At 61.9% G+C, this 14,271-nt stretch overlaps 1 protein-coding gene across 1 annotated transcript in view; it reads left to right on the top strand.

The window, feature by feature from the left end:
- The window catches only part of PPP2R2C (protein phosphatase 2 regulatory subunit Bgamma), a 76,807-nt gene that overhangs the window by 59,645 nt on the left and 2,891 nt on the right, over positions 1 to 14,271 (top strand). The window contains exons 6-8 of the mRNA XM_090267099.1: positions 1,342 to 1,504; positions 9,953 to 10,122; positions 11,189 to 11,280. Of these exons, the coding sequence (XP_090123225.1) occupies positions 1,342 to 1,504; positions 9,953 to 10,122; positions 11,189 to 11,280 (425 nt within the window). The remainder of the gene's footprint in view (positions 1 to 1,341; positions 1,505 to 9,952; positions 10,123 to 11,188; positions 11,281 to 14,271) is intronic.

The following is a 14,271-nucleotide window of genomic DNA, read 5'->3' as shown; positions in this document are numbered from 1 at the left end:
CTCTCGGGGGAGACAGCAGCCTGGGCTGGGCGGGGGAGGGGCTGATGGGAGGGGATCAGCTCTGAGGGGCATCGGGCGGGGTGCCCAGGCTGTGCTCCTTCTCGTCTCCACAGCGGACCTGAGCTTAGGACTGTCGACCCATTTTACAGATGAGGAAACTGAGGCATGGGGAACTGGGGAGCTCACCCCCGGTCACGCAGCCGGGAGCTGGCCGAGCTGGGATTCAAACTCCAGGCTCCTACTGCAGGGCCCCGTGCACGTGCAGAGGGAGGGGTGGGTCCAATTGGAGGGACCGGCTGTGCGGAGCCCCAGGCAGGGCTGGGAGGACCAGAGGCCAAGGTCGTCATCGGTGTTGGGGGTGGGGAGGCCTGGAGGGCAAATCACTAGTAGCATCTGAAGCCAGAAGGATCCATGAAGAGGCGGGTGTGGGCGCGGCCTTGAATGCCACACCAGGGGTCCCAGTTTGCTGTCACAGCAACAGGGAGTGGACGGGACTGCAGCCTTGCCACTCACTGAGCCAGGTGGACAAGCTGCCTGCCCCTCTGGGGGCCAGTGTGTCTGTCAGGGCTGCTGCCTTTGCAGGCGACAGCATTCTCAGCCCTGAGCAGGGTACAGACTCAGGGGCTCCCGTATTTAACAGTCCGGGGGCGTGGCTTCAGGTGCAGCTTGATGCAGGGTTCAAGAGGTCTGGCTGGATCCTCTAGTCCCCCCTCAGCTCCAGCGCTGTCTGCCCTACCCACAGGCTCCCCGGCTTCCCTTCGTCATAGTCGCAGATACAAGCCCCTCCACCCTACCCACCCCCCCCAACCCCCAGCAAAGGGACAGAGCAGCCCCGCAGCACTCCCTGTATGCCAGGTCCTGGGTCCCTGCATGGCCACAGCCCACACCGTATGCAGAAGGAGGGGGCCCCCAGCAGCCGCAGGCTCAGCCCAGCCAGTTCACAGGGGGCCCAGCCTGCAGCAGCGCTCCGTGGATGCTCCTGCCCTCATGTTGGGCTCTTGACGGGGAAGGTGCACAGAGTGGGGAGGCCTCAGGGGTTCTCCTGGTGGGGGGGGCTGGGCAGCGGGTGGGCACGGGCTGTGGAGAGGGCACAGGTCAGGAGGGAGGTGGCACGTCCAGCCTTTGGGGGACCCTGGATGGGCACCCAGATGGGGCCACCAGCAGGAGGTTCAACACGCAGGCCCGCAGCTTAGGGTCTCTCTGGGGCCGGGGTTGGTCCCAGAGTCTGGGGAACGCAGAGGCAGCTTAGCCAGGTGGGCACGTCGGGGGGAGGGGGGGCCCCGAGGGTCCCCGGGCTCGGGAAGGCAGAGCAGCCGGCGCCCTTCCTTGACCGGGCCGGACATCGTGGACATCAAACCGGCCAACATGGAGGAGCTCACGGAGGTGATCACGGCGTCCGAGTTCCACCCGCACCACTGCAACCTCTTCGTCTACAGCAGCAGCAAGGGCTCCCTGCGCCTCTGTGACATGCGGGCCGCCGCGCTGTGCGACAAGCACTCCAAACGTAAGTGCCCGCGGCGCGGGGAGCTGGCGGAGGGCCCGGGCCGGGCTGCGCCCCAGAGATGCGTATCTGGGAAGGGGGTGACTGCAGAGGGCCCCCGCGGAGCAGGGGTGGGCGCTCGCAGGAGACGACACGCTGGGTGGACCCCAGGGTGGGACGGCAGCGGCCGGAGACGGGACGGCACGGCTGGGTGTCCTTTGACGGCTGAGACGCAGGCTTTGCCGAGTGGGACGGGACCAGGGTGACTCAGTTTGGTTTGTGTCCTGGGGTGAAGGTGGGGTGCTTTGCTGGGACAGGCACACGGCTGGTGGGGGGGGGCAGGCTTGCTTGGGACACGGGCCGTGTGAGAGCCTTTGTACTGGGCTCCAAGGAGGGGTCAGAAGACAGCGGTGTCTGCAGGGCGGGGGCTTGCGGGAGAGGGTGGTGTGGGCATTGGACGGGGGCCCAGGGGCCGCCCAGGCTTCCCTGGGGCGAGAGGGTGTGCGTGGCCGGCCCCACGCCAGCCCCCAGGCTGCGTCCCGGCGCCGCCCTAGCAGATGACCAGATGCAGTGGCTTCAAACACCACTTCTTGTCTCAGGGTTCTGCGGTTCGGAAGTCTGACGAGCTCTCACCAGACAATAAGCGAGGTGGTGTCTGCGGGCTGGGTCCTTTCTGGAAGTTCCGGGGAGCGCCCCTGCATTCCCTCCCCCCGCCTTCTAGGGCCGCCTGCCTTTCTGGGCTCGGGGCCTCTTCCCCCCCTTCCAGGCCAGGCACGGCCGCTCAGGTGTCTCCTGCACTGGCTGACTCTGCTGCCTCCCCCTCACTTCTGAGGGCGCTTGAGATGCCATTGGGCTCACCCGGGGAACCCAGGAGACCCTCCCCCCTCCTCAAGGTCAGCGGGTCACCAGCCTCCAGTCCCCCTTAGCCGCGAGCATAACGTACGCACAGGTCAGTGATTCGGACACAGGCCACCTCGCACGGGACACCCCCGGCCACCTTCTCATGCCGCCACCCGTGACCCCGCTCCCGGTCCAGCCCTGCCCCTCGGGGAGCCCGTGGGAGGAAGGGTGAGACATCACGGTACCTCCTCGTGTCTAGGGGCCAGAGGTCAGAAACATGCTGAATGTCCTCCAGAGCTGAAGACAATGACGTCTGTGTAACAGAACACTGTTCGGTTTCAGATATTGATCTAGAAGGTTATCAATGACACAGAAAATGGTTACGTTACCGAATCCCGTAGGGAAAAGCACAGAAAAGCACAGCCGTGACTGTCTGACCAAAACAACCGGAAACAGAAAACCCTGGAAAGAAATATGCCAAGAAAGGGCGTCTGAGGGAAGAAGTGGCTGCTCCTTGCCTCTCGACACGTGTCCCTGTGCTTGTACCTGAGCTGTGGGTGCCAGCTTCAAGTCAGGGACACACGTGTGCGGGCCCGGCCGTGTTTAGGGGGCTAGAGAGGAACGGCTTTGTGAACCCCATGGTGTTTGAATGATGCTCTTCGGGGGGCTGGGGTGGACGTCTCAGCCCCCCATCCCGGGCCTCTGTAATGTCCTCATCCTGTTCCCGAGGGGGTCTGAGTGCGCAGAGCGCCCCTCCCCAGGCAGCGGCACCTGGACCTTTCCCAAGCAGGCACACCTGCCCGGAGTCCCAGCACGTCATTGTCACAGGCCAGGCGGTGTACGAGCTGCATGCGTGCGAACCAGCCCAGACTCACGTGCGAGACCTCTGACTTCACTTTCAGTGACTCACCGCCCCCGCCCCCCAGGGCTGCGTGAGCATTAATTACCCTCAGGGCCGCGCAGAGTCACGGGGCACCCATGAGGTTCCAGAAGGCCTCGGCAGGGCCAAGGTATGAAGGGAGGGACATCACGGCTTCAGGCCACCGCGGGCTTTTGCTGCCCGGTGACGCTGGGGTCAGCGCTTTTGCATAAACGATTAGAGGGGAAGTTGGTCTTGGTCTTTCTGTGCTCTCTGTGCAGTGTTACGAAGACTGGTCCACTCTGGTGAAATGCGCTGGGCCTGTTTTTCTCTTACCCAGAAACAGTTAATGTAATACACTGAAGTCTTAGTAAACCTCACGTGTAAATCTTATTGTTGGTTTATACCGGTTATCGGAGTTCATTTTGTATTTTAAAGTTTCCTAGATGTTTCTCATCCTCAAACTCGATATCCTGGGCAGGAGCTCCCCCTGGAGCGCAGCGGCTGGTGCCCGCCAGCTTGTCCCGCCTCCGCAGCTTCCATTTCCAGCAGCGAGTGGCCGCCCGTCTGTCCTTCATGGACTTTGTCCAGATCTTGTTCGCCCTTGGTTCTTGTGAGTGACTGAGCCAGCCGCCGCCCGCCACGCCGCGGGTGGTGCTGGGGTTTTGAACACAAATGATTGCTATTTGAGCTAGATTTTTTCAAAGAGGCTTGGAGATGAGAACCCTTTCTTTACCTCTCAGTCCATCCCCTCACCCAGCTACTGTCCCAGCTCGGGGACCGGCTGAGAGGGACATCCCGGGATGGGTGCTCACGTCATCCCCTTCCCAGTAGGGGACACGGTGGTTGCTGAGCACTGAGTGAAGGGGGTCCTGGATCACAGGTGGACATTGGTGCCTCCTCTGGGCAGGTGAGGAAACCGAGGCTCAGAGAAGAGCCGTGGCTTCCCCAGGCCTCCTTGGGCAGAGCTGGGGTGCCCCTCCCTGCCCCCGCCCCGGCCAGCACTGCCGGCCCAGAGCTGCCTGTCCTTCTACAACACAGTATCCAGCACAGAAGAAATCAAGGTCTTTTGTCTGCTAGTCATCGTGACAGCGTAACCATGGAAACGACTGTACATGAGTCCTCAAAATAGACAGTTATTTCTGCTTTTACCAGCAGAGTCTGCCAGAAGGAAGGGCGGTGCTGGAGCACAGAGCCGTCTTAGACTAGGTGCTAATGACAGTGGCCTCCCCTGCTGGGACCCCCACTACGTGCTGTCCCTGTGCCGGGTGAAGTCATAACCACAGCAAGCGCCTGCTGCCCGTCTGGCGTTGTGACATCTCGTTAGATCCTCCGAGCTGCCCTGGGACGGGGGGCTGATTGTCCTCACTTCACAGACTGAGTGCATTCGCTCCCGTGGCTGCCGTAACACGTCGCCACTCGCTTGGTGGCTTAAAACAACGCAGGCATGTCCTTGTGCAACTCTGGGGCTCAGAGGCCTAAAATCCAGGCGTTGATAGGGCTGTGTTCCTTCTGGAAGCTTCAGGGGAGAATCTTCTAGAGGCTGCCTGCAGTCCTCCTCCGTCTTCAAAGTGCGGCACTCCAACCTCCACTTCCATCACCTTGTCTCCTCTCCTGCCTTGACCCTGTCCCCCTCTCCAGACCGCTGTGGTCACAGCAGGCCCCCTGGAGAGACCAGGACAGTCTCCACCACTCAGGACCCTTAGTCACATTTGCAGAGTCTTTTTCCATGTGAGGCAGCAAACGCCAGGTTCCAAGGATTAGGATGTGCACATCTCAAGGGGCCACTGTTGTTGACTACACGGAGGCATAGAGAGGCTAAGACATTTCCCCAAGGTCACGCAGCTAGGTAGAACCAAGAGGGAGGCTTCGACAGTCTCTGCCTGTCAACCTGTGCTCTTTCTTACTTCCTCTCACAGAAGCCTTGAGAACTAAGAACTCTTGGGGGAATTGTGGGTGAGCCTGGTTCATTGAAAGGGGCCGGGTGGGGTACTTGCAGGCCTCACCCTGCTGGGGAGGCTCCAGATACTTGGACACAGAGCCAGGGCAAAATCTGCCAACAAAGGGAATGGCCAGTGGCTGTGCAGGTAGGAGAGAGGGGCTTTTGGGCAGGGGGGACCTGGCCTGGCTGTGTGTTAACAGGGTCCCTCTGGCTGCTCTGTGGGGGTGGGGCAGAGGCGTGAAGGAGGTCAGGTCCCACACTGAATGGCGGGCGATTGGGCAGCCTGGGTGGATACGGTCTCGGGGCTGAGAGGGGGAGCTGGCCTTTATGGAGCAAGTGGGCTGATTAATAAGTGGGAGCATTCAAGGGGGGAGGCTTTCTGAAGACGTCTGTCCATCTGTCTGTTGTGGCTGCTCTGATGCACTTGGCTCTTAATTAAGGTGCCTAGCGGAGGCCCCTCTGCTCCTTGAGGCGTGAAGAAGAGCACAACAAGGCAGGGATGGGAAGCCGGGGAGCCTGGCTGCGGGGGAAGAAGGGGCAGGCTTCGGGGGCAGAGGCCGAGGCGGGGAGCAGAACCCCGGCTGGCATGGGGCCTGACACCCGGGGCTGAGCAGGGCACAGGTACAAGCCGAGAACTGCCCGCCGCCTGTAGCGATGCTGTATCCCACCCGCTCTGCACAGCCTCAGCCTTCCCGCTGTATGTGTGCAGCGGGGGCAGGGTGGCAGCCGCGCAAGAGGCCTGCGCCCCAACGCTGGGAACCCTGTGACCCACACCCCAACTCCTCCTTTTACTGCTGTGTAGCCCCCCACCCCCCACCCCCCATAACCCCTCCCAGAGCTCTGCCTGAGGGGCTAGCCTGGGCTTCTCCTGGAGCCCGGCAGGGGCAGCCTGGACGCGCGTGCCCATCCTTCCAGGGGATGTCCTTGCAGAATATCGGCGCAGAGGCGGGACCTGTTGCCAGGGCAACCGGGAGCAGCAGCCAGGCAGGACTCCCCGGGATCCTGGGCCGGCCTCTTGTGTTCTCCTGTTCCACGCACTGCAGGCCCCTGACCTCTGCTGTCTGTCTGTCTGTCCCTCCCAGTCCTCACTGACCCGCACCCTTGTCCTTGAATGTGTGGCTCAAGCCAATGCAATTCTGCCATCTAATCCTGATGCCCCTTCACCCCGGCCCCAGCTGATCAATTCTGCCGGCTCAGTTTAACCCCCTCCTCCCCATCCTGCCCAGAGAAGACCATCCACACACTGGTGACAGCGGTAGCGCATAGCGGGTGCCACTGAGAGGGACACAGCAAGAGCCATGGGCACTCAGGGGCCGCTCTAGGCGTCCCTGCTGGGCCTAGACACGGAAGGGGACTTGTGCCAGGCTGGGGCTGAAACTTGTCAGCCGCGGTGCAGAGAAGAGGCGGCATCGGCAGGCGGCACCCGCGGATTCTGCTCCGTGAGTGGCACTGGGCTCCAGGCTGGGCAGGAGGCCAAGGTGACGGATGACGGAGGGCAGACCCCTGACCCAAGGGAGCACTCAGCCCCACGAGGTGGCCACACACCTCTGCTGGTGCCGTGCAAGAGGGTGAGCATTTGATTTCTTTGCAGCATCTGGACGACATGCGGGGAGGCCTGGGCATTTGAGTTGAGGCTCAAAAGGGAGCACAGAGGTTTGTAGGGAAGACTGGGGTTCTGGATGGGAAAGGCCATTTCAGGGACAGAACGTGTGAGAAAATAACTGCAGGGGGAGAGTCACGCAGCCTCAGTAAGTGGCAGCCCCCAGCCCCCCGCAGGGCCGGGGCCTCCAAGTCTGACCTCCGCCAGGCGAGGGAACCGCCAGGGCACCGGGCAACGCCCCGCTGCCTGGCAGGTGGCAGGGTACGCGCTGGGAGGCCCCGCAGGAAGTGACCCCGAGAGAGCGGCCCAGTGTGGTGCTGCGCTACAGGCGCTGCCTGCCCCCCGCCCCGCCCCCCGTTGGAGGCTCTGGGACTCTAGCTGGAAAGGGGTTGGCATGTGGCTGCAGGAGGTTGGACCTGTGGAGGTGAGGCTGGAGCAGCGAGCCAGGGGGCCTGGTTCAGAAGGAGCCTCTCAGCCACACGTCAGAGCTTGCCCCTCGATCCTGTGGGCACTGGGAGCCGCGCAGCGTTCTCAGCAAGGAGGGCGGCCGGCGGAGCTGTGTGCGGGGCTGAGAGGGCGGCGGGCGCCGGCCCCGGGCGTCCCCTGTGTCCCCTGAGAGGCACAGGTGCTCCGGAGCCTTGGCTGGGCTCCCCCGGGGCCCCTTTGCGTCACTTTGGCTCTGGGGAGCGTGCTTCTCACCTGTCTCCTGAGTGTGTGATGGTAGTGAGACCACGAGACACCCAGAGAAGAGGGCATGGCTGTCAGGGAACCAGCAAGGGCCAGGAGGCCTTAATTAGGCAAAACCATGGAAAAGCAGTAGGGTGGAGATCTCTGCGGACTTGGAGCCCTCCAGCCTCAAAATGATGAGGGTGGGGGAGGGGCGGTGGGACTGAGCCGGGGGCAAGGGACAGGGGATCAGGGAGGGCGCCTTAAACTCTCTGCAGCAGTGATGACCGTGAAATGTTCTCAGCGGATCCATCAATTAGCGGGGGACCCCCTGTGTCTCTTACTCATGCCTGGGAGGCATGCTGTTGTGCGTGATGGGGGAGGGGCGGGGGAAGGGCTGATATGGGGGAGGGCCTAGCAGACTGCTGTCCTTTGATTAAAAAATTATCATTATCAAAACTTGCCTAGAAATGTTTCAAAAGAAAAATAAGAACTTCTAGTTCAGGCTTGTTAAAATCCCTTCCCATTAATCATTTTCAGTTCTGATCCTTTTGCGTTTAAAAATCCATCCCACATGCCAAGTACAGCCAGAACTGAGGTTCCAGTGGGCTGCGTGGGGTCTGTTTTCAACTATTGATTAGATCTTCCTAGTGACCTCTCGCCTTTGCGGTTTGCTGAGCCTTGGAGCAGCAGAAGATGCCGTCCGGGGCCCTGTGACATCCTGTGTGGGTACACCCCCCTCTGCGATCTGGTCCCCTAACCACACGAGGGCATGTGGGTGGGGTCAGCAGGACGGGCCCCACTGGTTTAGGTGGGGTCTGGCCAGAGAAAACCACCGAGGATGAGGGGGTGCAAAAGATCCTCTCCCAGTTGGGGTGCAAGAGGCAGACCCGGCTTTATGTTTTTGTACCTCACCTTCTGTTCTGACCCCTAGCGGCAGAAATGCACGTTTAGTCAAGAGGGGGTTCCTTGCCGCAGGGTACCTGGGACGGTGCTGGGCCTGTCTGCGTCCCTGCTGAGAGTTTGGGGTCCCTCTTCCCTCAAACCCTCTGCCCCCTTCCTTCCAAATATCAGGTCTATATCGCTGTTCATTTTATTAAAGAAATGCAGTGTTATTATGTTTTCTTCACTGCAGGCTTCTGGGAGGAAAGGAACGTGCCACTGATCCCTTTCTGACTTGTCAGAGGAAATCTATGAATGTCTGTAGATACAGAAGTAAGGGGGCTGTGTAATTGTCAGGGGGACCCGGGCACAGAACATGGTTTTCTGAGATGACCAGTCAGAATTCAGAGGTTATAGAGGCCAATGGTGACCGGCCAGGAGGCCCCCTGAGGGGCATCCCAGAGAAGCTGGCACCTCACCATGCCCTCCCTCCACGCTCTTCCGTGGCTCCCCATTGCCTAGGGCATGGACTCCTTCCCTTGGTGTCCAGAGCCTTGCCCACTCCCGTCCTCCGTCTGCGTGGCCTTCAGCTTGTGTCTGTCTCAGGACGTTTGCACGGCCGCCCCTTCTGCCTGGAGGGCTCCGCCACCTCACTTCATGCAGCCTCTGCTCACATGGCGCCTGCCCCAGAGGCCCCCCCCCCAGTCCTCATCAGTGGCACCACCCCTCTGTCTCCTCACCGCTCTGTGTTGCCCCCCGGGGTTGGTCACTGCCTGACAGAAGAGCCTGTCCCTGAGCGTCATTGGGCGTCTCTGCGGGGGGCGTGTGGGCTCCAGGAGAGCCTCGTGTTGCTCCGGGCAGCTCCCGGTCCCTGCACAGGGCGGACGCCCCGTATGGACTGGGTGGCCGAGAGAAGGAATGAGTGAATGAGCCGGAGAGTGATTGCAAGCGGGCGTCGGACCAGTGTCGGGTGATCCCCGCCGCCCTGCAGAGGGGAGCCAGGGGCAGGCCTGTATTTCTGGGAACAGCATTTACTTGGCAGGTGGAGAGAGAAAGTGGGACTTGAGATCCATCTGGGGGCGCGGAGACTTGACTGGGCTCCAGCCCCTGTGGCAGCCAGGCAGAGCGCGCCTGCCAGCGGGCTCGGCCACGAGCGCCTAGCATCCCGTGGACAGAGGCCCCAGGGCCGCCGGGCAGAGCCCCAGGCAGTGCCCCGCCTGCTCCAGGACGCAGTCCGGCACCAAGAGGAGGCCGGGACACCTCACGGCCCGGGCCTTCAGTGTCACCGCCAGGAGGCAGGAGAGGGCAGCAAGCCAGCGCAGTGCCGCTCAAACTCAACTCCACACGTTCTTCCAGCTCTGAGACGGCGGGCCAGGGTGTCAGCCCTCTGTGCCTCAGTTTCCTGGGTTCTAGTGTGGGAATAAAAATGCTATTTTTATCAGGGATTAGATGCAGTAATGCACAGAAAGGGCTCAGAGTCAGTGCTTAGTAAACATGGCTGGTGCCTCCCGCTCTGCAGGGTCCGTCATGGGCCGATGCCTGACAGGTATTCCGTTACAGGTTTGCTGAACGACTGAATGACCGTACAGCACGCACGCAGGGTGGAAACAGAGCCGTGTGGTGCCGAGGCCGTGGGCAGGCGCGGCTGGTGACGCCGTCTCTTCTGTCGGTTTGTCTCTGCAGTCTTCGAAGAGCCTGAGGACCCCAGCAACCGCTCCTTCTTCTCAGAAATCATCTCTTCTGTGTCCGACGTGAAGTTCAGCCACAGCGGCCGGTACATGCTCACCAGGGACTATCTCACGGTCAAGGTCTGGGACCTGAACATGGAAGCGAGGCCCATCGAGACCTACCAGGTGGGCTGGGGTGTGGGCGACCGTGGAGCCGTCTGCTGGCGGGAGACCCCCATGCTTTCCTGTGCTGAGAACTCCCACGGAGGGGCTTTCCCACGTGTAGGGGGCTTTCCTAGGCCCGTGTCGCAGGTGGAGACACAGGCTCAGGAGATGAAGCTGACACAGTGTGTGGCCAAGGGGGCTGCTCAGCCCAGCCTCGCAGGGAGCTAGCTGTATGTCCTCTGCTTGGGGGCTCCTGTCGCAAGGCTGGGCTGTGACCGGCGTGTGGTCCAGGCCCCAGGGCAACAAGATGAGCACTAGTCTGGGTGCAGACGATGAGGGTGCACATGATTAAGGTGCAGACGGCGGCATCCCTCCCCAGAAGCTGGCGTCCATGGTCCTGCCGTCAGGACAGCAGGCTTTGCCCTCTCGGGGAGCACCCTTGGCGCACGCGCTGATGAAGGGGGAGCGTTGCATGTCTGAGTCCTCGGCACAGACCTTGTTAGCCAGGCCTGTGGGGGGAGCATGTGGCACATTCCTGGAAAGTCCCTACGATTTATTCTTCTTATGTTACGATTCATCCAGACATACTAGGGAGTAGGAAACAAAATTCAGGAGACTTGAAAGAAATATTGGACGGCTATAAAATTGCTTTGAAGTTGTTTCCATTTATGCCTTTAGCTGGGGAGATCAGGGAGGCTTCCTGGAGGAGGTGATGTTTCTGCTGGACCTTTTAGAATGCGTAGGATTGGGTTATGCAGATGTGAACGGGATAACACCCCCTCCACCCTGAGAAGCCCCAGCAAACCCTCATGGTGTCACCAAGGTGAACACGGGGTTCCACCCACTTGACACTTGTTATCTCTACTCCTCACCGTCCCTGGGAAGGGGTGCCATCAGTCCCATTTTGCAGAAGGGGAAGCTGGGGTTCTGAGAGGTTAGGATATGTGGAGGCTGCCTCACAGCTGAGCAGTGGCAGATTCAGAGCCCATGTTGGAGCGTTGTACCTCCCTTCTCTGTCTTCCCTGCGTGGCGGGGATGGTCAGGTGTCCTCCCCCTGCTGACTCACCTAGCCCCCTTCTCGCGCCAGGTTCACGATTACCTGCGGAGCAAGCTCTGTTCCCTGTATGAGAATGACTGCATTTTCGACAAGTTTGAATGTGCCTGGAACGGGAGCGACAGGTAACCTCAGGCCTTGGGCCGGGCGGGGCCACCAGGAAGCCGTAGGGCCCCAAGGCGGGTAAAGCCAGATGCTCAGGAGTGGAGTCTCCTGCAGCTGCTGCTGACACCCTGGGGCCCACCAGGCCTGTGCGGGCCTCTGAGCAGGGCTGTGCTCTGTGGCAGAGGGACCAGCCTGGAGGTGAAAGGGGGCCACTTCAGGATGCAGAGAAAGCCGGACGGAGGCGCCAGCCTGAGCCTGGGTGAGGGGACACCTGGCACTCCCTCCAGGCACCTGCACCCAGGATGACCCCAGACGTGCTCAGTGAGGGCAGGCTGCTGGGGTACCCACCTGAGTTGTAGGCCCTAACACATTGGGGGTCCCCTGGCAAACACTGCCAATGGGTTGTGGGGTGGGGGTTCTGTTCTTAATGCCGGCAAAAGGTAAATACCTCCAAGCCTCCAAGACCCAGCTTAAATACCACCTCCTCTAGGAAGCTCTCCTTGATCTGCCTGGGAGAGGGGGATTTGTGTCAGCAAAGCATCTTCCAGCTGCAAGAGTCAGACAAGCCGGGGCTGGTTCTGAGCAGTTGCAGGCATGGCTACCCCAGCACTCACGCTGTGTCTTTGGGGCCATCTCCTCTGCATCCATTCTCACCTCTGCCCCTCCCTGCTTTTCCTTACACTCTGCCTCATCATCTCCTACTGTAGACATCTCCCCCTTGCTGCTGGGATGGTGACCCCATACCGGGCCCCCTCCCTTGTCCTCACAACCCCTACCAGGGCCTATGAAAAACTCCCAGGGCAGGATCTGATTGGCTTTGTTTGGGTCACATGCTTACTCTTTGAGCCAATCAGCGGGTGGCCAACAGGGGACAGATGGAGTGCTTGATTGATAAACCCTCCAGAACCACAGGGATGGGGCAGGAGCCTTTCCCAGTGGAACGAGTGGAGCTGGGGCACAGGAGTGGCCCACTGATCCCACATGCAGCTGAGGAAAACGAGGCCAGCAGAGGGCGAGCACCTGGCCCAGATGCAAGCCAGGGCAGGGGCTGCCCTGTGCCCTGTTCAGAGAACCTCCTGGCATGTAAGAGAGCATTTAAGGATGTGAGCAATGGGCCATTGTGTCCTGGCCTGTCGTGGTTTGCACGGGGCTGGGACCTGGTGTTCCCAGGTGGGAGTCCCTCTCCCTGCAGGTGGGGAGGAGACTCTGTCTGCCGTGGAGGTGCCGGTGGGGCCTGCCCCTTAATAGAGCCAGGGTCAGCAACTGTGGGTGCAGCTGCCTTCGGCGACCTGATCCCCTCCCCTCATGGTCAGGAAAAGAGTGGGTGTTGTGTGAAAGCCCCCACTGGGTGTGGCGTGTGTCCTAAGGAACAAAGGAGAGTTGCCTCTGTGGAGGAGGGATGTGGCCCTCCGGGAAGGCAGGGCCCTGCCCTGGAAACCTCCCCTCTGCTTCCCCAGTCTGGGTTGGGGCTCAGAAGAAGCAGGCGGGGCTTCAGACCCCGAGGACTGGAATGAGAGGCACCTGTTGGCAGTTGGGAGGTGGGGTCTCCAGAGCCCAGCTCCTTTCTAGGTGCCTGACTGTGTCACCTAGCCCACACTCAGGGGGGCTGGGGTCCCTGGGCTGTCCCATTTTACAGGTGGGAAAGCAGAGCGGGGAGTGGACCCAGGTGGGCCGGCCAGAGCCCAGCGCCTGCCCACACTGCCGGGGCCTGGGAGCGAGCCTTTGCCTTTTAGGCCCAGTAACTCGGGTGGGGAGAGCAAGGCCTCCGTGCCCGTCCCTCCAGGGAGGCCAGTGACCGACCCCAGAGCACCCAGCACCGGGGGCCGCCCTGCCTGCGCCCTGACCCCAGCCCGAGCTCCCGGCAGCTGCTCTGGCCTAGCTCCCTGCCCAGCACGCCTGTTTGAGGACCATGGCGGCCCCCGCCCCCCCGCTGCTGAGTCCACCCCGGCGAGGCCGCTGTGGGCACCGATGGGCTCTCCAGGCGGGGAGCAGGCCCCCGGGGGCGCCTCTGGCTCGCAGGCTCTGGGCACTGACCGCCTAAGAGGGCGGCCCGGGCTGGGGTGGAGGTCACAGGGCGCGGTCTGAGGGCGGGGGTGGGCGGCCCGGCTCTCCCCGGGGGAAGGAGAGAACCCACCTTCCCTTGCTGTTGCCTCAGCCACGTCATTCAGGGTCCCCAGGTCGGCACCACAGGGACCAGCAGGGGGCGGGAAGGGGGCGGGAAGGGGGGAAGGCAGGAGCCACCTCGGAAAAGCATGGCCTGCGGGCATCCCGCTCCTCAGCGCTGGCTTCCTGTGGGTCCTGGCGGGTGTCACCCAACCTGACCCCGCCCTGACGCCGTGGATGCCTTCCAGGGCCACAGGCGTGTCCCCCCTTGTTGTCTGGGGAAGCCAGGCCTGATGGGGGTGCAGCCCTGGGTCGGGGGGTCAGAGTAGCTGCTAGCGCGTGCATACCACGCCCCCCGCCCCCGCATGCTCCCGCGACCCTTTGCACGCTATTCAGGGCGTGGTTCCTCTGTCACCACGGCTGCACGGGGACCCGTGTCAGTGGACAGGCCAGAGTTGCCCCCGAGGGCCCACTCGTTATGGCCAGCGTTAACCCTAAGTCCCCGTCCCCCCCACCCCCCGGCCTGAGGACACTTGGGCCCCGGGGACAGTGTGGCCTCTCTTCCTTCTGCAGCCTTGGCCACAACCAGGTCCCCAGCTCTGTCCTCTGGTGTGGCCCGTCTCGTCTGGGCCGCAGAAACCCCCGGGAAGATGTCCCCAGGCCTTGAGTGGGCTCTCAGCAGGGCCTCGTGCTGGGGTGCCTTCTAGGAGGCCCGCTCTGGGTCGGGGACTTCGCTGCCATGCCTTCCTTCCAGCCTGGCCTCTGTTCCGGGCCCCCAGTTAAGGTCGAGGACGCTCCCGGAGAGGACCTGGCTGAGGGTCACACACCGGTGGCCTCCTCTTGGCTAAGACCGGGCACGGGGCCGCTGAGGGGCAGCCGCTGGCTCTCCCCCTCTTACAGTGACTGAG

Source organism: Furipterus horrens, unplaced genomic scaffold (assembly GCF_987537825.1).
Source record: "Furipterus horrens unplaced genomic scaffold, mFurHor1.1.pri manual_scaffold_2, whole genome shotgun sequence".
Classification (NCBI taxonomy): domain Eukaryota; kingdom Metazoa; phylum Chordata; class Mammalia; order Chiroptera; family Furipteridae; genus Furipterus; species Furipterus horrens.
The sequence above is the reverse complement of the archived record's forward strand: the minus strand, read 5'-3'. Positions and strand labels throughout refer to the sequence as shown.